The sequence below is a fragment of the Argiope bruennichi genome, chromosome 2 (assembly GCF_947563725.1).
Source record: "Argiope bruennichi chromosome 2, qqArgBrue1.1, whole genome shotgun sequence".
Taxonomy (NCBI): Eukaryota; Metazoa; Arthropoda; class Arachnida; order Araneae; family Araneidae; genus Argiope; species Argiope bruennichi.
In genome coordinates, this window is record NC_079152.1 from 24522484 (window position 1) to 24545650 (window position 23167).

The window sequence follows — 23167 nt, forward strand, 5'->3', positions numbered from 1 at the left end:
ACGTTACATGAAAAATACGACAAATAAAAAAAAGTTAAATTTGTTTGTTGATTTTGAAAACAAAATGACTGATATGTGTTAAAGTTTAGACCAAATAACATAGCCAAAAGAAGTATAAATTGCATATACTATTCTCTGTACTGCATAAAAAAGTTAACCATAAAGCGAAGCGTATTGTGCGAGAAAGTGGAAAAGTTGATAAGAGAACGCTCTCCCTCTAGTAGCATCAAAGAATGGCTTCAGCTCACGTAATTTCATTTTGCAGGAGCATATTAGAGCAAGAGTCTAATAGTTATAAAACATCAAGGGGCATTTTAAACAATTCTGTTCAATCTTTTAATAGGCGGTTGTTCAGTTTTCTAGTGCATATTAATTATATGTGCCGTTGTAATTCATTAGCACTTAGTGTCAGCTCTTTCATTTCCATTTCAGAGCTTTTACACTCCCTGATATTATTTAATTTTTTTTACATGGTTATTTTTTCAATTTGACATTTCGATACACAACGAATATAAAAAAAAATATTATTATTAAATAAATGGAGAAAGTATATAAAAAAAGGAATCAAGTCAAAACCATTCAATTTGGCAATTAACTAATCAACACATTGGAAGTCGATTTCACCTATTGAGTTTGTTGGTGATTCGACTTCCCACGGTGCAACCCAAATTTGGCACACTGTCTACTATTTCATACTATTTTTTTTTCCTTCTTCGTTTTCTTTTCCAAAGATCTTCGACCCTCGGGGGGGCACCTCGAAATGAGGATGAGATGCTTCCGGCATGGTGGTTGGATCTCGCCACCCTGGAGGGTACACTAATAGGTGGGGGATCTGGCTCCCCCCATCGATGACGGGACGTACTTCCTTCGGGGAGGGTTGTACCGTGGCCGGTGATGGCCCTTAGGACTCAACCACAGCTCCCGCCAATTGCTGTTGCGGCGGTCCGGTCATTCAGTTTTATGGTTTAAATCCGTGTGCCTTAGGGCGGGTCGGAGAGTTAGAAGGTTTCCAAAGATCTTCAACGTTTTTAAACAAACAGAGGGGGAAAAAAAGAATTAAAAATATTTACAACATCACCCCTCACACACACAGAGCAATTTGACACTCCGGCAATGCAGAAGGACTCAGGTTAGTTTGCTACAGGTATTAGGGATTACTTTACCACTTTGGTTTTTGATACTGTTACGAACCTGTGATGCGGCTTCCCAGCATAATTGGTTCCATAGGAGGTCCCAGAGCTTGGCGACTTTGGCGCCAAAATAGATTATGCCCGAAACATCGAGAATTTTCCTGATCCGTCCAGTAGGGACCAAGTTACGCGTCGAACGTTCCTGATTGGTTGAGAGGCTTCTAGCCCCGCCTCCTGAGACCTATAAAAGGAGCAACCTGCAGCTGCCGGGTGGTCGTGAATTGAGAGTCGTGGACCAGTAGAGTCGAAGAGTAGTCGGAACCGACGGTAAAGAACTGGCCTTCCAAAGATAAGCGGAGCAGCGACGGAGTGAAGCTAGTGCTGAACTAAGCTGCGTGCTACTGTCTGCAGTAGAGTCTGCTGTATGCTTCTGTTTATGCTGTTTTGTATGCTGTTGTATGCTGCACGTCTCGGTTGAAGATAATTGTGTGCTTTATATAGTTGTCGTCTTTGTGCTGTCCTGTGTGTCTTCGTGTAAATAAACGTCGTTGTTTCTTTTTCTATTGCCGCCTGCTGATTGAGGTTTCTCCACACCATATAACTCCCACTATCCAAACGAACCCCGGAAATTTCGTAACAATACTTTCAAATTTTTAATCTTTAAAAGCAAATTTAATAAAATCGAATAAGATTTCTCTTTTTACATTTACCTTATAATCGATATAATAATCGCATGAATATTTGAAATAATATCCAATCTGCATAATTTTTATTTCAGAAAACTGAAATGAGGAATGTGTGATCTTATCTGAAAAACGGCAGCCAATCAGAAAGAACTCGAAATCCAGTTGGCTTTGACAAATGAAATCATCTTTAGAACAGATTTTTTTTAACATTAAAAGATGTTGTGTGTTAGACAGAACTTTATCGAAGCATTATCAGTAATTGAAAATTAATCGTATCGTTATCGAACCAATTTTTCCATTCTTTTCGTTTCCTCCCAAAAGAGAGAGCTAATCCCCCGTAAGAAATCGATTATTCTTCCTTCGTTCATTATCGGAAAATCCTTCTCTTCCTCTTCGCTCTATCGAGATGAAATCGTTATTTGCCCTAAAGGAAATTACGAAAGATAAACAAAGCTTTGCTTTAATTTAAGGGGTCGAAAATCTTCTTAAATATCAATAAACATTACACTGTGTTCGTATATTTTCAGAATTGCGAAGATGCTCTTTGGATATTCTAATAAACTTCTGAGCATAAGAATGTAATTTTTGTCACAAAAAAGAGCATCCATCCTCATCATAGAAAAGAAAGAAAATGTGAATCAGTGCGAGTGTCCCCCCCCCACCCCCTTAATTTCTCCTGTAATTTCGTAATACATAACGCTGGCTGCCACACCCGCCATTTCTCTGGCTAAAATCACTTCCAATCTTAATATGTTATATAAATAATTACATAAAATATAATGATAAACAAAATCTTCTTATGTTTTGCAAAAATACAATTTGAGTGAAAGGAATATTTAATTGTTTCGAAAGTTGTCGCTCATTCTAAATTATTAGATTGATATAAATTTAACTAAGCAAAGCAAATGGACGCAGATAAATAAAATGAGTTCCAGCCAATAAAAGTGTCATCACTAAAGGTTAAATAGTTTCTTCAATGGATGGAAAGATAATTTTAAATGAATAAATAATCAATTATTTAATCAAATATCACGGAAACTTCATTTTAACTTCTTTGTGTTTTATTATATTTCAGAACAAATTCTGAAGAAGCTGAATTCGTTAGTTTGGATTTTTACTTCCGTGCTGTCCGATTTACACCACTAATAAAAAAAAAACATTACAGTAATTCTGGTCTTTGAACAAAAATTAAATTACATTACATTGCTTTATAATTAATTCTTGATCTGTCTAGGTTTCTTTAATGCAAATAGCCTTATCAAAGTTTTCAGTCTCGAGAATAAATGATAGAGATTAATCAATAGCCCTGTATGGATTCCAGTCAACTTTTTGCGTTGGTATTCTGCTACTACTGAGCTCTGTAGACAACTTAGTTCTGTTTCGTAACAATGGTATAAGATCTTTCTTAGTTCTGTTGCAGCTTTGGGATCAGACCACTCGACTAATAATCTGCTTTCAGCCATTAGACTTTTGGAATTTTTGTTTTAAATTCTGAAATTGTTTATATGTTTTATATATTTATATCCAGATGAACTTGCTCAGGTGTTGATTTTTTAGGGAGGAGAGCTGCAATATTGATTGCCATTTCGCCTCCCCTCCATCTATGTCGTGGTATAACTGTTGTTTTCTCTAAACGAGGGGATGTCTTCCCAATGGGCACTTTGGGGACAGAATTTGGTTCTGGCCTTCCTCTGTTTTTTCTGGGGTAGAGATCCCTTTTGATATTCTATTATTTCTTCTAATATGCTCCCTTTCAGTTAATTTGATCTCTAAATTTTTTCTCAAGCACTTTGGACTTTATTGTCAGGGCCGGCCATCTGGGGAAGGGATGTGGCGGATGCAATGTACTGGGGCCCCGTGACTGTTGGGGCCCCAACATGATGAGCTAAAATAATGTTCTGTATAATAATAGCTACATGAAAAGAAAACAGGAAGAAATTTAACTGAAACAATCGATGGTTTGGAAATATACGTTTACACATATATTACATTCTGATGAAAGTGTGCAACATATTATAAATATAAAGCAAGTAGATTTACGAACATTTACCTCATCTTCTTGGTTAGATTGCATATAGTATTTTGATAATTCATACTATAAACTGTTTAATATTGTTAGATGTAATCGTGTCCATGCTAAGAAGATATCCCTCTGGATGTCAAAAAAAGAAAATTAGCAGGAAAGCTATATTTGAAGAAGTTACTATATCTGTTTACTTGTCTGTGAAGTAATTCTGGCAACGATATTGCTTCGACTTCAGGTGCTATAATTCAAGCTCCAACTGGAGAAGAAAGTTCCACGCAAACTGCACAATCTTTCAATGAAAATGTAGAAACACCGTTAAATGCAGTTGCTATATTAAGCATCGAAAAAAATTGTAAAAAAAATGTAATTTTTCTAAAGTAATTAATAGAAAAAAAATCACATAATAAATAAACACACAATAGTAATATTTTGTCTATATACATATATATTGTTTTACTTAACAAAAAATTTAGGGCCCCAAATGATCTCTTGCACCCTTCCCCCTTTATAGAGAAGGCCGGCTCTATTTATTGTCTATCTTTTGGTATTGATATTCCTCGTCACCTTCTGCGTACCATTGTTTACATTGCGCATTTGGTGGAATTGGAGCCTCTCCCTAGACGAAGACCACTTGAATTTTCTCCTTTTAATTAATGTATTTGTTATAGCCCTTGTTCTGCACCTGGTGTAAATTTTTTATTTATTGAATAATTACTTACGCGCAAGTTTCTTTTAAGAAATTTGATGACTCTTTTACTCTCTACTGTGATCAAGCTAATTGATATTTCATTTAATCATCTGTTGATAATAGCTGCTATGGTTTGGTTAGGTCGGTACATGGGAACCGACTAAAGAGCATTTTTCTAAGACTTGCATCCTCCTTTTTTAAGATCTTCTGAACAATGGTCTTGAAATGACTCTTTAAATCTTTTAACCAATTTTAAATTGAAGTCCTTGACTAATGACTAAAGAACAGGTCCATATATATATATATATATATATATATATATATATATATATATATATATATATATATATATATATATATATTATAATTAATGTCATGTATATGTGTTTAAGTGATGCAGTGCCGGCGTCCTGGCATAGAGGTAGCGCGTCTTCCCCGTGATTTGGGCTTCCTGGGTTCGAGTCCCGGTTCGGGTATGGTTGTTCTTCATCTGTTCTATCTGTAAGACGTGTGAATGTGCCCCCATGTAAAAAGGGGTTGTGCAAGCGAATGTGATGCGTGAGTAGCTAAGACGTACTCTTGGCCCTAGTTGGCGCTACTAAAATAAGAGACGCTCCCTTGGCTAAAAATCGCTGACTTCGTCAACGAGCTTGCATGACAAGTGCCATTATAAACAACAACAAGTGATGCAGTTTGCAATATAAAGTTTGTTTAATTATGTGATAACAAACACAAAATGTAATTTTGTGTTTCTTGAGGGTTTTTTATTTAAATATCTTTTTCAAAGTATTTGAGTGAATTTTTATGTTAACCATGCAGAGTTATACTTCCAATACTAATTGGTAAATAATATTTTCTAGCAGTAAGTAAATTTAGCGTTTGTATATTCATTTCTTTATCGCTAATGATAAGGGTTAAAATTAGATGACATGGATAAATAATTACTGTCCATGTTGAAAGCAACACTAATATAGAGAGTGTTTATTTAGTCGCGGACCCATTTTGATGTTTGATAACTCATAAAATAATAAAGATAGATTAAAATTAATAACATAAATGGTTAAATAGACTCAAAAAGTTTCACGACCCTTGTCAATGAACTTTCACGTGTGCCCCCTTCGTCGCATGGAGAATATCAAGTCGATAGTCAATTTCACGCCAGGTAGCGGCAAGCATGTCGGCATCCACAGAGCCTATTGCGGTTGTAATTCTGGCTTTTAGGTCATCAATGTTCGACATTCTCCTCCTGAAAACGTTGTTTTTTACAAACCCCCAAAGGGAAAAATCCAGCGACGTTATGTCAGGTGATCTGGGTGGCCAAGGAATTGGACCTCCTCACCCAATCCTCCTCGCAAGGACGTCCGGAACGTTTCTTATCTTCGATACTTTCAATTTCTAGAAAATTCTTTTTCCACCGCAAGATGCTGTTTTTGGATGGAGGATCTTTTTGGTAAATTCTTCTGAAATTTCTCTGTGCTTGCACTATCGATTTCGTTTCTATGAACCACCATAAAATCTGTGCTTTCTCTTGTGGTGTATGCATTCTCCTTAATATCGGCTCGAATAAAACATACAAAAGTACTACATAGAACAAACACATCAAAAGTAAACATAACATTGCAATAGTTGCCAAAAACAAAAGAGAGAAAAATGCAATTAATAAGCAGACAATATTTAGAAAAGTACAGATATTTAGACTGGAAAATGAAATTATCTGAAATTAACCACACGCGCAGACGATATTTACAAAAGTAAAAATATTCAAACCTGAAAAGGAAAATATATGAGTTATTCCATCAATAAATGCCATAATTTTGTTTATATCTTCATTATTTTATGAGTTATTAAACATCAAAACATCAAAATGGGATTTTATAAACACCCTGTATTTTCATTCATTCAATAAAGTCTAGCATGCGTAGGATGGTTCTCTCCCTAACATTACTTTCTTTGAACGCTTAATTGGTTAGCCATAATGTCGAAAACAAGTATTTTAACGATCTCTCTGCCGCTTCGGATAACATATCAGACTTGTTTACTCTCCTTAAAATGGTTCAATGGAGTCTTAACGAGCCTTTCGAACATTGAAAAATTTTTGGTATTGAAAAACACATGTACGATTTCCAAACATGCCTCTAAAAAGGGCACCTCTGAGGGAGTTCATCTAATCACTTCATTAACTGTATTCAGATAAGTCAAAAGGAAAAATAGCAAATTTATATCCTATTCAGTCTGACTCTTCAAAACAAATTTTAAAGCTATTCTATTTGACTTCTCGATCAAAACGTAACGCTAACATCCAAGTCTTCAGAATTGAAAAAGGTTTACAGAGCTCAGATAAGGGCATATAATTAAAATGTGTGTCTCAATCCTCTTTCATTCGAAATCCAGTTGTAAACAAGTTTCTTTAGCAATATTTGCGAATTATTTATTAAGAATTACTTCAAGACACTTGGTTCATCAATACTAACTGCTAATACCGACTGTCATTTGAAGTTAGAGGTAAGTAAGAAGTAATAGTAATCAAATAGAAGTAATAGTGTTCAAAACTATTATTTCGAATGATGCAATGACATTATAGCAATGTAAGATAATTATGCTTTACTTTTCAAACTCCTCAAGCGTGGTATTCAATGCATCGTATTTCAATGTCGGCTCAAAGTTGATTCCAAAACAATCGTTCTCGAGGGGTTTTTTTTATTATTATTATTTTTATAACTAAAATGTCATCTGTTTGCTCTATCATGAGTCTATTACAAAACTTCTTGAATCCTGCTCCTCAAAATAATTAATAAAACTCGACAAAAGCTACCATCATTACTCTCCCATTTAGTGTGTAAAATAGCTTCTTTAAAATGTAAGGTGTCGTTAAGAGCCTAATAACATTTTATGATAGAAAATTCTTCAGAGCAATTTCTTGTCAATCCATCACGTTGAATTTTTCTTCCAGAGTTGATCTAATAAATAAACCTTCCAGCTGTTATTTCTGAATTTCAGTGAAACCAGGTACCCGGAGGTGTCGTTGTTAAAACTTTCATCTGAGTTTCTGTTTCTTAGAATTTGAGAAATGTTCATATCTCTTATTACAGGGGTATTTTAAAGAAAGCGTTTGTATTTCGGTGACAGGTTCACTTGCGATTCTCTACATTGTCTGAAAACAAAATAATTTCTTTCTCGCCTGGCAATATCCTGTTTTCATCCAAGTCCAAAGTAAACAAACTTTTAAAATAAGTCCATGCCAAAAATATAAAGATTGGTGATGTCAGTTACTTAGATTCTTCAATGGAAATTACCCGATCCCTATTCAATTGTTACATCCATCCTCCCGCATATCTTTCCTTTTCACCAGTAGTAGGCTTTAAAGAAATATTAGCACCCATGTTAATAAAGTTCCCTTCATTTTCTAGACCAAATCAAATACAGAATATCACAAAAGATCCCAAGTAGAATCAATTCTTCACAATGCTAAGCGTGGAAATTATCAGCCCTTCTTTAAATGTTTAGTTTTAAGGAAGCAGCCATCATAATGCAAAGTGACAGTAGGTTGGTTTTCCTATAATCGTTTGGCATTCTTCGAATATGTGCCATTTTTAATTTCGTCAAGGGATTTTCCTTTCCGCCAGCAAGAATATTCAATAAATTTTCCTACGTTTCCAATGGATATTCATATTTTTTATTATTTTTTTCTTCCTCTGCATCATCCCTAACAGGTATTATTTATTGGTCTTGCGCTTCTTGATGATTTCAAAACAGTTTTCAAAGCCCCTTACTTCCTGTTATATGACGGAACTAAATTCTTTTACATCCATTAATTTTGTTAAAACCTGAGTGCCACCTTCTCCGATAGTATCGACAAATTTGGGCAATCAGGCTTTCCCAAGTATCCAGAAGACACTCGGCGTAGACCAGGCTCATTAGTTGCTTCACGTCGGTATTGAAGACTTTTTTTAGGCTTTTTTTGTCCTGTCTGCTCAATTCTGAAACACTGGGTGAAATGGCTTTATCCAAATCGAGTCTAGAACTTTGTCTATGGGAATGAGGTCCGTTAACTTACATGATATTTACGCAGTATCTCTACCTATTATCAGAAAGAGGCTATAAGTTATATTTCTTCAACAAAATCAGTTCATCCGTTTGTAACATTTATACTGTCGAATTGAATAATGAAAACATTCCAAGAAGTCTACCTATCAAATGTTAAATACTTCGCGATTCGTCTGGAATGCTCGAATTCTGATACTGTAGGAAGTTCTTTGATTTGACATCAAAATTACTAAATTTCTATGTTACTTCATTTTCTACTTCTTCAATTTCCCCCTTTACACTTCTGATATATTCTGCTGTTTTTTCTGTGCATCTATCAAAATAGTCTTTCATCCCTTAGACTTGACTCTCGATGCTTTCTTCTTGTTCGTGCCTATATTTTTTTTCTTGCACTGAATGCATTTCTCCGAGTTTAGCTTTGACAGATTTCTTTCTCCGACTGGCAACTAACAAAATGATCAGATTAACATTCTTAACTATCTTCAATTGCGATCTCATCATCACCATACGTTGCAGATTTGCTTCGGACACTAAAGTTAGGAAAATCTGCCAAGTGTGTGTACAGTGCAAGAAGTTCAACAAACGTGGTAAAGGATAATAGTGCTTTATTCCAAAAAAATATCGAATATGGTTGACAAAGCACAGCCGAAACATTCACGGAGGCAGTACTTGCAGAATCTTCCAGTGAGAATATCTATAAACCTCACTTTGAGATTAACTGCGCAGGGAAGACACATAACAATTTTATAATCAAATATTATATGTGTGTGTGTATTTGTGTGTGTGTGTGTGTGTGTGTGTGTGTGTGTGTGTGTGTGTGTAATGATATTTTAATATCTAATTTAATCTAAATTATTTTTCAAAAATTTTTGCCTAATTCGACCCATGTTGGGGTCATTCTGAAAGTGTTCTCTTGTTTCCTGACACCATTCCACGTATGAAACTGTGTATAAATTGCTGCACAATCAGTTCTACGTATCAAGTGAAAATGATCCCTCCGTCGCCTTTTTCAAAAGTCAACACGTGTATTCAATCGCCACGTGGCCGGAAATCCCATGTTATATAAGACTAGTGATCATTTGTTTCGGCCCTCCCTTCCTTACTTCTGCTTTTGTGTCGCGCTGTGGCGAACGTGCTTTGTCCGCGTCTCTGCTTGTAAATAATTATTTGCTTTTCCGGAATGAATATTAAAATTAATTTAAAAATGTAAAAGGTTTCTTCAATGTCACCCAATCTCCAATCTGCTACAAACAAAATAAGCTTACATATATATTATTTAAATGTTGAATTAAACGTCATTAATTAGTAATCATTAGCCACGAACTATTAATCATTGTATTTTTGGTATTATTACCCTGATCATGTGAGTAGTTTTTTGATAGATCCAAACACATTTTTTTAATTATTATTTTACTTCAAAAATCCCATTTATCAAATAACATTTATAACAACAGTTAATATTACAAAACAAATAATCAACATTAACTTGGTGTCAAGGAAATCTTACTTATCGCTCAAATTGGAATAAAAAAAATTACAAATCAATTGACTTTCTAGTAAAGACACTTTTACACTAAATTTAACAAGCATAATAAACGCAATTATAATTTAAGTAAAGAACAAAAGAAAAATCAATCATAGAGAATAGTTTCGATCAAAATATTAATGTTCGAAAATGTTGCCCTTTTTAGGAAAAAACGCCTAATTTAATACTTAAAAATGTACATAAATTCACCTAACTTTTAATTGTCATTTATTTATTGCTCCCCCTTGACATAGGAGTTGAAAACAGATATCGATGGGCGTTTTTTAGTGTATAGCGCTGAGGTGAAGGAGTGGTTATAGAAGGAAAGCATCTATTGGAAACATCAAGTAAAGTGAACAACTATAGTCCGGCGTACTGACAGGAACTACCTGTTCCAATTCGTCTGTTCCAGGGTAATTAAGTGAGAATGCTAAAGCGATCAAAGTTCATCAATTTTGCATTAGTGAGTTGAGAAAATATATCGTGACGCTTAGCAAGGAAGATGGTGTTCGAAACAGAGATCAGATTGCGTCAACTACAGATAATCGGGAGATAAGTTAATGGACTTGGATGCTGGCAGTCATATGCAATCCTTTCCCCAAAACCAGGAAAAGAAAGCAACTCGGACACTTCACAATCCTCGGGGACAATGATTTTTTTGTTTTTTTACAGCGTTACCTCAGTAGTAGATTAAATGCTTAAAAAAACGCCCAGCTTACACTCTCACAACGAAGCTCTTTCCTCTCTCTCTCTCTCTCTCTCTCCCCTTTTTTTTAAAAAAATTAGAAACACCCACTTTAAAATTACAATAATATATGCCAAAATTAATTCAACTGATAGACTAAGAACAAAATTCGGCCAGATTTCAGAATTCTGATTGGTTTGTGGGTTACCAGAAATAAAAATCTTTAAAGCAGTCTTAAAGAGGCAAATGTCACAATATGGAAAAACAATTGCATCGCAGGTTCAACTAAAGGCCAGGAGATCAAAATCACAGAGGGTAGCTACAAAATTTGTCAGCCGACAACGAAACCCGCTGATTCAATGGAATTAACTTTTGCCATCCAAATTCAGAATTGAAATTTGTTATGAGCCGAAGCAACTGACTCGCAGAATCACGAATTTTTATAAATAACAAACTTGAAATTGAAGACACCTTATAATAACGACAATTGTATCCTTTCCCGTGAAATTTGAAACTTGATAGTACAGGAACGTAACAAAATTTGCAATAAAAATATATCCTAATATAATTTTTAAACAATGAACTAACTTAGCAAAAGAAAAAAAATATAAACTTGAAAAAATTGAATTTTTTTTCGATTATTTTTTGCAAAGTAAAAGATTTTGAAAGAAGTGATAAAATGCAGACTCTATTTAGTCAATCGCAAATTCTTCTCCTTACTACGAAACCTCTTTATGCATTTGAGATTCCATTCTTTCCCTTCATTTGCGGCGTCTGACAAAAATTTCCTCATATCGTGGTCATTTTCATTGCCTGCGCCCGAAGTACATTCTCTTCATTTTGGTGTTTCTGTGCCTAATCAATAAAACAACCTTTTGTTTCTTCTGAATCTTCGATATGAATCAGTCTCTTTGGAGGGGACATGAAAAGGGAAAAGAACATTTCTTCATACACATTGATTTAAATTATTAAAAATTATGGGAAAATTAAAAAGTGTTTTTTTTTCATAAATGTTCTTTTTGATTTTCATATCTATATGGTATTTAATTTTAACAATATGGTATTTAATAACCATATAATGTTTAATTTTTAAACCTTATATCATATGGCATTTAATTTTTAATAGCCATATAAGGATTTTTTTAATAACCCTGTTTCAATAATCATATGATGTTTCATATTTAATAACCGAATAATATTTAACTTTTAATAACCCTATGTTAATAATTATATGATGTTTAATTTTTGTAATCATCTTTTTACTTTTCAACCACTGTATGTGTTTTTTTCAATTATCATTTTTTTTAAAATTTGGTACGATAATTAAACTAACAGCATCAAAAATATATTTGTTTAATCTTTAACATAACATATGAATTATTTTTCTATAATTATTTGTAAAACCTAAGCAAAAGCTCTGATGTTTCCTGTTTAACTTTGTTCGTTTCAAATGAATATCTTAAGAAATAAATCATTTTTTAAATTAAAAATAGCACTGTTGATATTGAAAAGGAAACTACATGGTTTTTTCCAGTTTTTCTGTTTCAGAGGATTTCTTGTGACAGATAATTCACGTAATTTCTGCTTTATAAATAAATGCATATACTTAAACAAATGGTATATGTTTAGCTTCTTTGCACGTTCAAAAGATTCGAATATAAACGTTTTACCATTTTCTTTTGAACCCTAAATTTTGCAATCATCTACAAAATGATGTTATGACCACCAACCAGATTTTATTTTTAAGTATTCACATATAAAAAGAACACTCAAATTTTATTTTCAAGTATTCACATATATAAATGACCTAGGCGGAAGATTGCCAACCCTTTAATCTAAGCATTGATGCAGATGTGCATAGTATTTGGTGGAAAAACCAAATGTCAAATTTAATCTATCTAGCTCCTTATATTTTTAATTATTATGATCACACTTGCGCAGATCGTTAAACTTCCCGTAGACAGGTTTTCTGAGAAATTTGGTACAGATATACTGGTTATCAAATCATTTTTAAGGCTGGTTACCAAATTTTCTTCGTCCATATCATTCTGATATCATGTCCAAAAATTGAGAAGTAAAATTTTGAAACATCAGCTCACGGAAGTGGAGATTCATTAAAATTTTGAGGTTGAATAGTATTACTATTGCATAATGTTCTCATTTCTGCTTTTGCAGCATTTAGTCACAACACCTAGTTTGTCCCATGTTATGTAATGAAATATGTTCTGCCGATGTGAATTAAAAAAAAACACCTTGTCTAAACTGTTAACTGTTTGTAACTAAGTTTTTTTTACTGTGCATCATAATCTCAGTGTTCCTCTGCGATGACTTCGGAATGCGCATTTTTTTTTTTTTTTTTTTTTGGTAATTTTCTATTTTCTAATGGAATTATTTCGTGGTGCTGTGAACATATAAAGTGCACTGCACCGGTAAAATTTCTGTCTTATTAGTAATCGTTATAATTTAAATCTGTTTCGAATGCAATGAAGGATTTGATATCACGGTAGCAGAATATTTAATAATACACACATTTGTGCTGCCGTGCCGGCGTCCTAGCATAGGGGAAGCACATCTTCCCTGTATTCGAATCCCGGTTCGGGCATGGTTGTTCTTCATCCGTGTTCTATCTGTGAGGTGTGTGAATGTGCCCCCCTATAAAAAGGGGTTGTGCAAGCGAATGTGTGTCATCTTCATATGAGCTAGAAGTCAGACTTCTGCCCTCGGGTGCTCAGGGGTCCTTACCCTCAGAAGCTGCTGCACCCCCTTTCCGTGGTAACGCGGACACGACATCATCATTTGCGCTTTTGCGCTACCGTGTAACTAACGATAGCAGAATTTTTGGAGAATGATAGATGAAGATTTTAAAAAGCTTTTTCTAGGTTAAGAATTCTTTTTTTGGTAGAACATTCCGCAATTAAAATGTTAGACATTTTCACTAAACTAATTTTTAAAGTCATTGTCCCTAATAGATACTATTAATAAATTAATTTTAATTTAACATTTAGGGAAATACAAATGTCATTTTCAAGTTACAGATATCCATAGTGTTAACCATATAACTATTGCATTAGATATTTAGAGGTTTATTAATTGCGTAGGAAATCTGTTTTACCAGGTGTTCCGATTAATATTTCTTACAGAAAACAATTGTGTCGGGAAAAAAATGTCACAAATGCTTAATTTATTCAAAGTATACATTATAGCTAGTCATACATTTTGATAATTTACCCTTCAAATAATGAATGTTATATTATAAACATTATTCACATTTTAAGATAATACAGTCGACATTTTCATTACCCTTTGAGGTAATGAAAGGTTTTACCCTTTGAGGCGCACTATAATAAGAAATTTTTCGACTTCAAAAAATCCATAGGTGATATTGCATACCCTGACAATAAGATATTTCAAAGCTGAAAATTTTTTACTGCCTTTAGTTTCCTCGTCAGAGGGTGGGATAAATATGTGCCAATACCCTTAAAGGGACTTGAGTATTCTCCAAAGACCTGCCGTGATTCTTGCTGCCGTTTTTTACCTCACATTCATACTGGAAGTTACTAGAAACTCGTTTCCAGATTCATTTTTTTTTTCAAATGTTTGGAATTATGTATAACTGTGATAAAAATAAAAACTTCTTCCCATAATCAATTCTAAAATCTTGCACTATGCTACAGTATTTTGATGGGTGTCATCTTCTTTGAAATGTTCAGAAAAACCTGCCCACCCGCGTTCCATCAATAAAATCTCACCAACTTCCAGCTTTTTCTAGTTGTCACTTCATGTATTTGTAAGTATTGAGTTCCGACAAAGAAACTAGATTCAAAAGTCAATTACCAGACACTAAGTTCAGCGGAAACCATCACTTGAAATAGTCCATTCCCACAAGCACTTTTAAATTATCTATTACAAAGAAAAGTAGTGCCGACTTTCTCTTGGATGCATTCAGCAACTCATATATATGCCAGGCACAATAAAGTATCTCACAGAGACAGGGTAGTTTTTTCAAAAGTAGCGGGCCGCGGAGACATGGTGATAACGTTTCGGCTGTAACAGCCCCGGTGACCTGGTGGTTGGAAAGCCGTAACATCCAAGGTTGGAGTCATAATTGAGTCCTAATGTTTATCACTCGTCACGATATGACCCCTTCTGTAAGGAAGCATGTTCCGTCATGGACAGGAAATAATTGACCCGATTCCACCGAAGCGATTCCAATGCACGTTAAATGCGTCAGGACCAAACGTCCTCCCGCTGTTGTAGTGCGAAGGATAGGAGAAGGGGTGCCAGCTGAGGTGTCGTTCTTGTCATCTGACCGCGATTTGAAATTATGAGGTCGGTCCCAAAATAGTCCTAGTATTGTTCCAAAACGGGCGTTAATATAACTAAACTTCTCAAAAGCAGTAGGAAATGGTTAACTGAAAGAGACATTCGAATATTTTTATAAAACAAAGTAAATTTTGTTCAAAAGTAAAAGGATGAAAAACAAACATTTTCATATGCTAAAATATTGTAAAAAATAAGAATGGCTTTATTTTAAAGATTCCGCTAAACTAAATTCATGTTTGAGACATTTTTACTTTTTTTGTATACGTAGTACAGAGAAAGTATAATAATCTTGAATTCCAACTCTAGGTTTTCACGAATCTGTATGTTGTAGATCTTCTTAAGTTCAAAAAACACATTTTTTATTGGAAAATGTCTATCTGTCTGCCTGTGACAGATATAACTTGAAAACGCTTTAAAAACACAGTTGAAATTTGGTATACAATCTTTCCAACAATTTTCAGAGTTCTATCAACTTTTTCTTAAAATCTGTTCAGAGGAAGTCGATCTTTCAAGCTGTTCGAATATAAGTTAGAATGATAACTACTAAACAAAGAGGGCTAGATAAATAAGATATGGTAAACAGATTTAACATATATAATGTAGACGCCAGTCAAAGTTTGAGCCACAACTAACAGTAGGTTGACCATCTGTTGGTCTGTATTTTCAGAAATATGTAAATGCGATAATTCAAAAAGTCAATGACTTAAATCGATCAAATTAGGCACGGGTTTTTAAGACTACAAATATGGTTTTGTGTCAAATCTTTATAGTAATCGATATAGAAAAACGTGTCTAAAACGCAAATTCAATTTTTTGAACCGCATTCTAAGGATTAATCGTCAAAACACTCGGCAACGTTTGACGCGATAGATTCAGTAAAAATGATAAATCAGAAACAACGTAACTCGATATCCCAGTGCAATTCACTATTCGATGTAATACCTAGTCAATTGAAATAATCCAAATAAATATGAAAATAATTGATAGATATTTCGGCGATATAAAGTTCGACGTGTCCAAGTCAAACGAAAAAGAAAAATGAATTTAAAAGGATACCTAAAGGATACCCAGTCATAAAGAAAATTTCGCATATAAATATGTAGTCTACATACAATATTTGCTACACATTTAATGATAGGAGCAATTCGTAACACATTAGAAGGCTAGTTAGATGAAATTCGGTGCACATATTTAACATATATAGTATGAAATTTTGTACCCTATCCAAATAAGGGTTCACTGCCTGTCAGTCAATACTTTCAGAAACATGTAAAGGGGAAAATTCATAAATGCAATGACTTAAACGTATAAAATTATTATGGAATCTTCCGACTATAAGTGCAAATTTGTATGAAATTTTTGTTTCAATTGTTTGAGAAAAACATGTCTAAAATACAGATTCGATTTTTGGATATTATTAACGCGTGCCAGACATTAGTCGCCAAATAACTAGCGAAAGGTAACAAGATAGTTTCAGTTAAAATTTTAAATTCATGCAAAAGTTAATATTTCGTAACTATTGCAAGCCAATGTCAAATAAGGTGTTCTCTGGCATGAAAGTTTGTTAGGGAGTTGCGAGAAAGTTTTGGGGAAACCATTTCCGCTGGGGTTTTCTTATAAATATATCTGCACTTTTGAAGAATGAGTGGAATTTTTTATGAACTTTTAATTTTATTGAGCTGCAATACATATATAAACTTCTTTGCACATGTTTGTTGTTTGTTTCTTATGGCACTTGCCACTGACAAGCCCACTGTTACGAAGACAGCGATTTAAGCCTGAGGGGGAACGTCTCTTATTTTTTATAGCAGCGCTAACTAGGGCCAAGAGTACGACTTTGCCACTAACGCATCACTCATTCACTTGCACAACCCCTTTTTACAGGAGGGCACATTCACACATCTCACAGATAGAACAACAGAAGAACAACCATGCCCAAACCGGGACTCGAACCCGGGACACCCAGATCACGGGGAGGACGCGCTACCCCTATGCCAGGACGCCGGCTCTTTGCACATGTCTTACTTTTAATATATTAATTGAGGGTAATTTATAGAATATCCATTAAAATTTTATATGATAAAAGATTTTATTGAGTCATTTGTTTTAGAGATTGCTGTTGTTTTGCGCCATTCAAGAAAACTTCAATTTCATATTGCCTTTTGTACAACGTTTTCGAAAATGTATCCTTTCGATAGTGGTAAAGATTCGAAAGTTTCAGGTGGAAAACACTATTCTACTGCGTCGATGAACCTTGAACACATGAAATTTGCTGTTGCATGTGAACACCATTGCACTGAATTTATTTTGAAGCAGAGTGCCGATTCAATAGTCACATTCATCATTGATGATGATAATAATGATGATGTCGTGTCCGCGTTACCACGGAAAGGGGATGTATGTAGCTTCTAAGGGTAAAGACCCCTGAGCACCCGAGGGCAGAAGTCTGACTTCTAGCTTATATGAAGATGAAACTCACACATTCGCTTGCACAACCCCTTTTTACAGAGGGGGGGGCACATTCGCACACCTCTCAGATAGAACACAGATGAAGAATAACCATACCCGAACCGGGATTCAAACCCAGGACGTCCAAATCACGGGGAAGATGCGCTACCCCTATGCCAGGACGCCGGCACATTCAACATTAATCTAGCATATAACATTAAATCAAACAATTGAAGCAGGTTCTATGTCAACAAAAAAGTATTGCATTAAGTTTCAAATAATGGCATAATAAATTGAAACTCTTTAAAAGTTGCTCTTTTTTGGGGGGAGGGGGAATTTATTTTATTAATTAATATTAAATTTATATTTATTGAAAATTTATTAATTTAATTAATTAAATTTATTGAAAATCTTTTACTTAAGTAATTTCAATTGAAACCTCGGCAGTTAATAGCATGGCAATCCAAAATTTTGTGCCATTATGATTTTTTTTATTCTTTGGAAAATCGTTAACAGATTGGCATTTTAAAATATTCAGAGCTTGAGAAAAGTTCAGTAAGAAATTGGTAGTTTAAACAAAGCGTTCGAATAATTTATTTTACAAAAAAGAAATTTCAAATATATTAATGTTTAACTAAGAACAGTTTAAAAAGAAGAACAGTTAACAAGAACTATGAACAATTTTCTAAAGTTTAGTTAAGAACTAATTTATATTAAAGTTTCAAATAATTACATCTCTCACTCGAGTTGATGCTGATTTCGGAATTTTCCTTTCACACTTGCTTGGAATCCTCATTTCTGTTCTTTCTACTCATACGTAACAGGTTTCTATGGAAACCATTACTCTTTAGTAACTTTTACAGCCGAATTCTGGCATTCTAAGCGCTAAGTGCAAAACTGATCAGGTATGTGTAGTTGTTTGCGGTAACCTAATGATCCAATTAAAGGAAATTAGTTACCTGGAGCACGTAAAATTATTTTTAGAGTCAATGGGGCTCAAAAATTAATAACGAATACTGTGTCCCAAAGTCTCTTGTGCATACGGAAATAATTTTTCTGCCGTCTTGGGTTTCCAACTTTTTGCAGTAAATAGGTTTGATGAAGTCCACGCTTTCGTGTTTCTTCAGGCTTTCTAATCGGACTTTCAACCGATAGTTAATGGTGACACACTGAACCAAAATTACAGTAAGGGACCACGCCCAAAACTTACTTCACCTAACGAATACGCCTTTTAGAGACTAAACTCATCAATTCGGACATGTCCACTGCATGTATTTAACTTATTTCAAAAATCGAGTATTCGTGGATTAGCAATTTTGCAAACATGTTCTTTTTTTACTGAAATCACTTGGAAAGTTGCCTAATATGAGTTGTAACTAATTTTTAGAAATGTAGTTTACTGCCTAACAGTATTTGTTGAAAGTTTGCGGTATCTATCAAAGGCATTATACAAAAATAATGACTAAATGTGAAAGGGCGTGGTCCGTTATCGCAGTGATCAATTAATGTTTGACCTCATTTAATTCCAAACTAAAAAAGGGGATATCATTTTATTTTTGGAGGGTAATTATAATTTTTTATCGAAAACACTGAACCAGCTGAAAGCAACATGGGGCTCAGCAAGAAGGTTGATAGGGTCCATTAAAGTGTTAGTCTAAACCAACTGCCGTCTTTCAAATTACCTAAAATAAACTTTAGGCTTTGAAAGAAGCAAAAACATTGTATTAATATTTAATGGGGAAAAAGAAAATCCAAAACATTTTTCGCGTCACTTTCAAATATTGCAAATTAAACTGTAGATTTTCTGTAAATTAGAACTATCAGTAATCTATAAAACATATCAGTTGTTTTCTTAATAAGATGCAAAACAAAAAATTGTATGGCAGAGTCTTGATAGAATTGACCAAAAAGACACTGATCAATAATTTGTGTTTAAGGTCTAATTTAACACCGATTACTAATTGCATTTGAATTGACACAAGAATGTTGTCTCAGAAATTGGAGACAAGCCAAAATATCGTTATTCATCCAAATCTGAATGTCAGTAACAATAAAATCCCTCTTTATATCTCGTACAATACAATCTCTCTTTACATCGTAAGCAATTTCTCCGTGCTTGTTTAATATTTAAATTCCATTTCTCAATAAGAAACAATGGGATATCGCAGCACATAAAGATAAAGGACATTTAAATGCAAGATGCTAATGTCATTGACATTTTTCCAATTTGCCTTAGATATAAAATGATTTTTTTTCTCTTCACTAGGTTCCAAGAATGTGGAGTTGGTTGCACTGCCTACTTGCAGTTATCTCACTTTTAATTACGTCATCAATGGCACAAGAAGAATCTAATCCCGATGAAATTATCAAGTAAGCATCGAATTTTCTTCATTAGCACGTAAAAATAAATATTTCCACTCAATATTTAATATAAAGAGCGTCTTTTCGTGTCTTTTTATTCCTCTCAAAACTATAGATTTTCATTTCAATCTAAATGGACTATTTCATAATGCTGTAATTCCAAAATAATAAGGGATTTAAAAGATAGTTTACATATCAATGCACTCGGATTAAATATTGTTTGTTCTTTAATTAAAGTTACAATTTTCATTTTAGTGCCAGAGAACTGGTAATTCCGTTCAGAACTGTAGATTACTTATTTAAATGCTGTTGATGTTTTCATTTTCATCTCTTTCAAGCTGCAATATTCTGGTCGTAAATATTAAAATTTTATAAGCTATTTCTAAATGCTCAATTTACTTTTGATTCATTTCTGAAATTTCCCTAGAAAATGTTCTCTGCTCTACATCTACAATTTAGTTTTTCTATTATCGATTTCGTAGTCTTTATTGGCACTGCAGCGGCCAAACAGGCGATAAATGACTGTTTGTTTCGCCAGATGGCGACAAGCACCAATCATACCTATGGAGATGAACTTTGCTCTCCAACGAAAACCAGTGACTCACTTCCTAGCTTCGCCGGCTTGCTCCGAACTTCTGCCTCGTGCTGGTCGATGGAATTACGGCCAATGTATCATGATCTATATTTGTTAATTTAATTTGTAATTAAAATAAATTTTTGTTATCTACATGGCTGGCAGTTTTCATTAATTAGAAATGTTTTAATACTTTAATTTAAAGTAAATTTGGCAATGCGTGTTAAGCCACGCACCAAACTCGCCGTCGCCAGCCATAACACTTGGCGCGATAATCACGTTCGTCACTCGTCATAACCGGCGCGATAAACTCTACCGACTCACTGGTGGGGGACTATTGGGGTGGTAACATCATAAGCCAGATAACAACTTTCGAAGAAGAGTGTACACTTTTGTCTTGTGGCTTTGTTACTCGGCTATGAACCCTAACGTTGAGAGTTCGAACCTCAACTTGCACAGCACTTTAACTAGAACATCTTTTGCATACCAGTTCACTTATCATGCTCTTCAGAAAGTTCTTTCTTTAGTTCTTAAAGACCAGCTGAGGTTAAAGTTTTCTAATAAGGGAGCAGCAAGGCTCAAGGAAAGTAAGAATGACTTTCACATGGAACTACATCAACATTTCTTCCTCCTAGCAACCGCTTCACTTAAATGATAAAAAAAAACTAGATATAAATATATTCAATCATACAAACATCTTGATTAAAAAAAGGAATATTCATTAAATGCTTATATTTACTTGAATGTTGGAAAATCAAAGCTATTTTAATATTAGTTAGACTAATAAGTCTCTCTGAAGCTAGAAAGGGATGGAACATATAATTTTGAGCCATGATACGGAGATTAAGACACCTCAGCTGGCATTCCGTTCTCTAAGCTTTCGCCGCACACCAGCTGACAGAAACGGCGTTTTATTCTGAGGAATTCGTCAAGCCTCGAGTCCTTATTTTCGGTGGATGTTCGTCAGAATACAGCAACGAAACTATTATCCTCACATCCCAAAGACGAGAATCCACCATAAGTTTGGCGCAGTATGGCCAAATTTAGCTCTTGCGCCAGTAAAACTCACTCAACCAACCAACAACCCAAAGCCGAGAATCTGACATGACAGTCTGAAATCTAAGCTATAGATGAACAAGATATCACATATTTGTGGAAGTTAACATCGACATTGGCGGAAGTTATCCGTCAATGTTTCCATGCTTAAAATTGGTTCGCCATCCTCCTTCCAGTCAGTTTTACTATTTCATTCAGGCGAATCTTATGAACATCAGAATTTTAGTTAGTCCAGTTTAACTACGTGAAGGAAGACATACAGTGAGGGCCCCGTGTGTTATGTTGTTGTTGTTTCTTATGGCACTTGCCATGGACAAGCCCGCTGTTACGAAGACAGCAATTTTAAGCCGGTGGGAGAGAGCCTCTTGTCTTTTTAGTAGGGCCAAGAGTTCGACTTTGCTACTGACGCATCATTCATTCGCTTGCACAATCCCTTTTTACAGGAAGGCACATTCACCCATCTCACAGATAGAACAACCATGCCCAAACCGGGACTCGAACTCAGGACGCCCAGATCACAGGGAAGACGCGCTACCCCTATGCCAGGACGCCGGCCCATGTGTTATGATTCCTTTAGACTCTCTAATGAATTTAATTTATTTTCCTGCCAAACTTAATTTAGGAACATCAAAAGGCGAATTAATTTTGGCAAGATAGGTATGCTTGGCTTTTCTTCTCCATGCTGACTTACTCTGAAACAAATTATTAAAAAAATCAGATTTAAAAATTATTAGTTCTCAAAAAATGTGTTACTTGTTTTTTTTATTATTATTATTTTTCATTCTTTAATTTAAAATTTATGATCACAAATTCAAGAGTGGTTTGTTGGGTAAAATTTAATCGCACAAAAGTTATTTTTGATTATACGTGTAGCATAATCGCAACATACGTGAGGATTAAATTCTGATTTTTAAGAATCATAGAAAAATGAACAAAATATATTAAAATCTAAATACAATGCTATAAAATATTTAGGTAATGTAGAAGTGTAGCTTTTGAAATGTAGAAATTACAATTCAAATCACCGTTTTCCAAAGTGGTATAAAAAATTCAGCACTAGGAATTTTCTAGGAAAAGGAAAAGTCAACAAAACAGACAACATATAAAATTTTAATATTCTGCTGAATGTCAGCTTTTCCACTTACGTCAATATTTGGTATCTTTACTTTCATATTCAGCAAAAGATCATCAATTAAAATTAGCACAATTTGTAAATGTTCGCTATTATATAAGTTCGTGAACTTGGTTTTCAATGGTTTCTTCTGAAGTCAAGGAAATCATCAATTTATGATATATCTGTGTTATTAAGTGAAGTATCAGTTAACATTGATTCTAATAACTGAGGAATGAAGCTCATGAATTGACATTTATGTATTCAGACTCATCATTTGCGGTATTAAAATACTTAATGGAATCTGTTAATCTTTTTGAAGGCACGTAACGTTACAGATCTTATCAGTTTAGTGTGGATGCAGACGTTAATACTAGAATTGGTTTAGGTGATTTTTTTTATTTGTTTCAGAATGGTGACAACGGATGGAATTGCTGTTGGCAAGCATGGCTAACATGCTTCGGCATACGATATATTTTTGGTAGCTTTTAATTTTTGAATTTACTTTTC

General features: G+C 34.3%; 1 protein-coding gene across 2 annotated transcripts in view; it reads left to right on the forward strand.

The window, feature by feature from the left end:
• Positions 1-23167, forward strand: part of LOC129961674 (glutamate-gated chloride channel-like) — a 307445-nt gene that overhangs the window by 237415 nt on the left and 46863 nt on the right. For both annotated transcript variants that reach the window (XM_056075205.1, XM_056075206.1), the window contains exon 3: positions 19822-19925. In XM_056075205.1, coding sequence (XP_055931180.1) covers positions 19831-19925 — 95 coding nt within the window. In that variant the 5' untranslated portion in view covers positions 19822-19830. The remainder of the gene's footprint in view (positions 1-19821; positions 19926-23167) is intronic.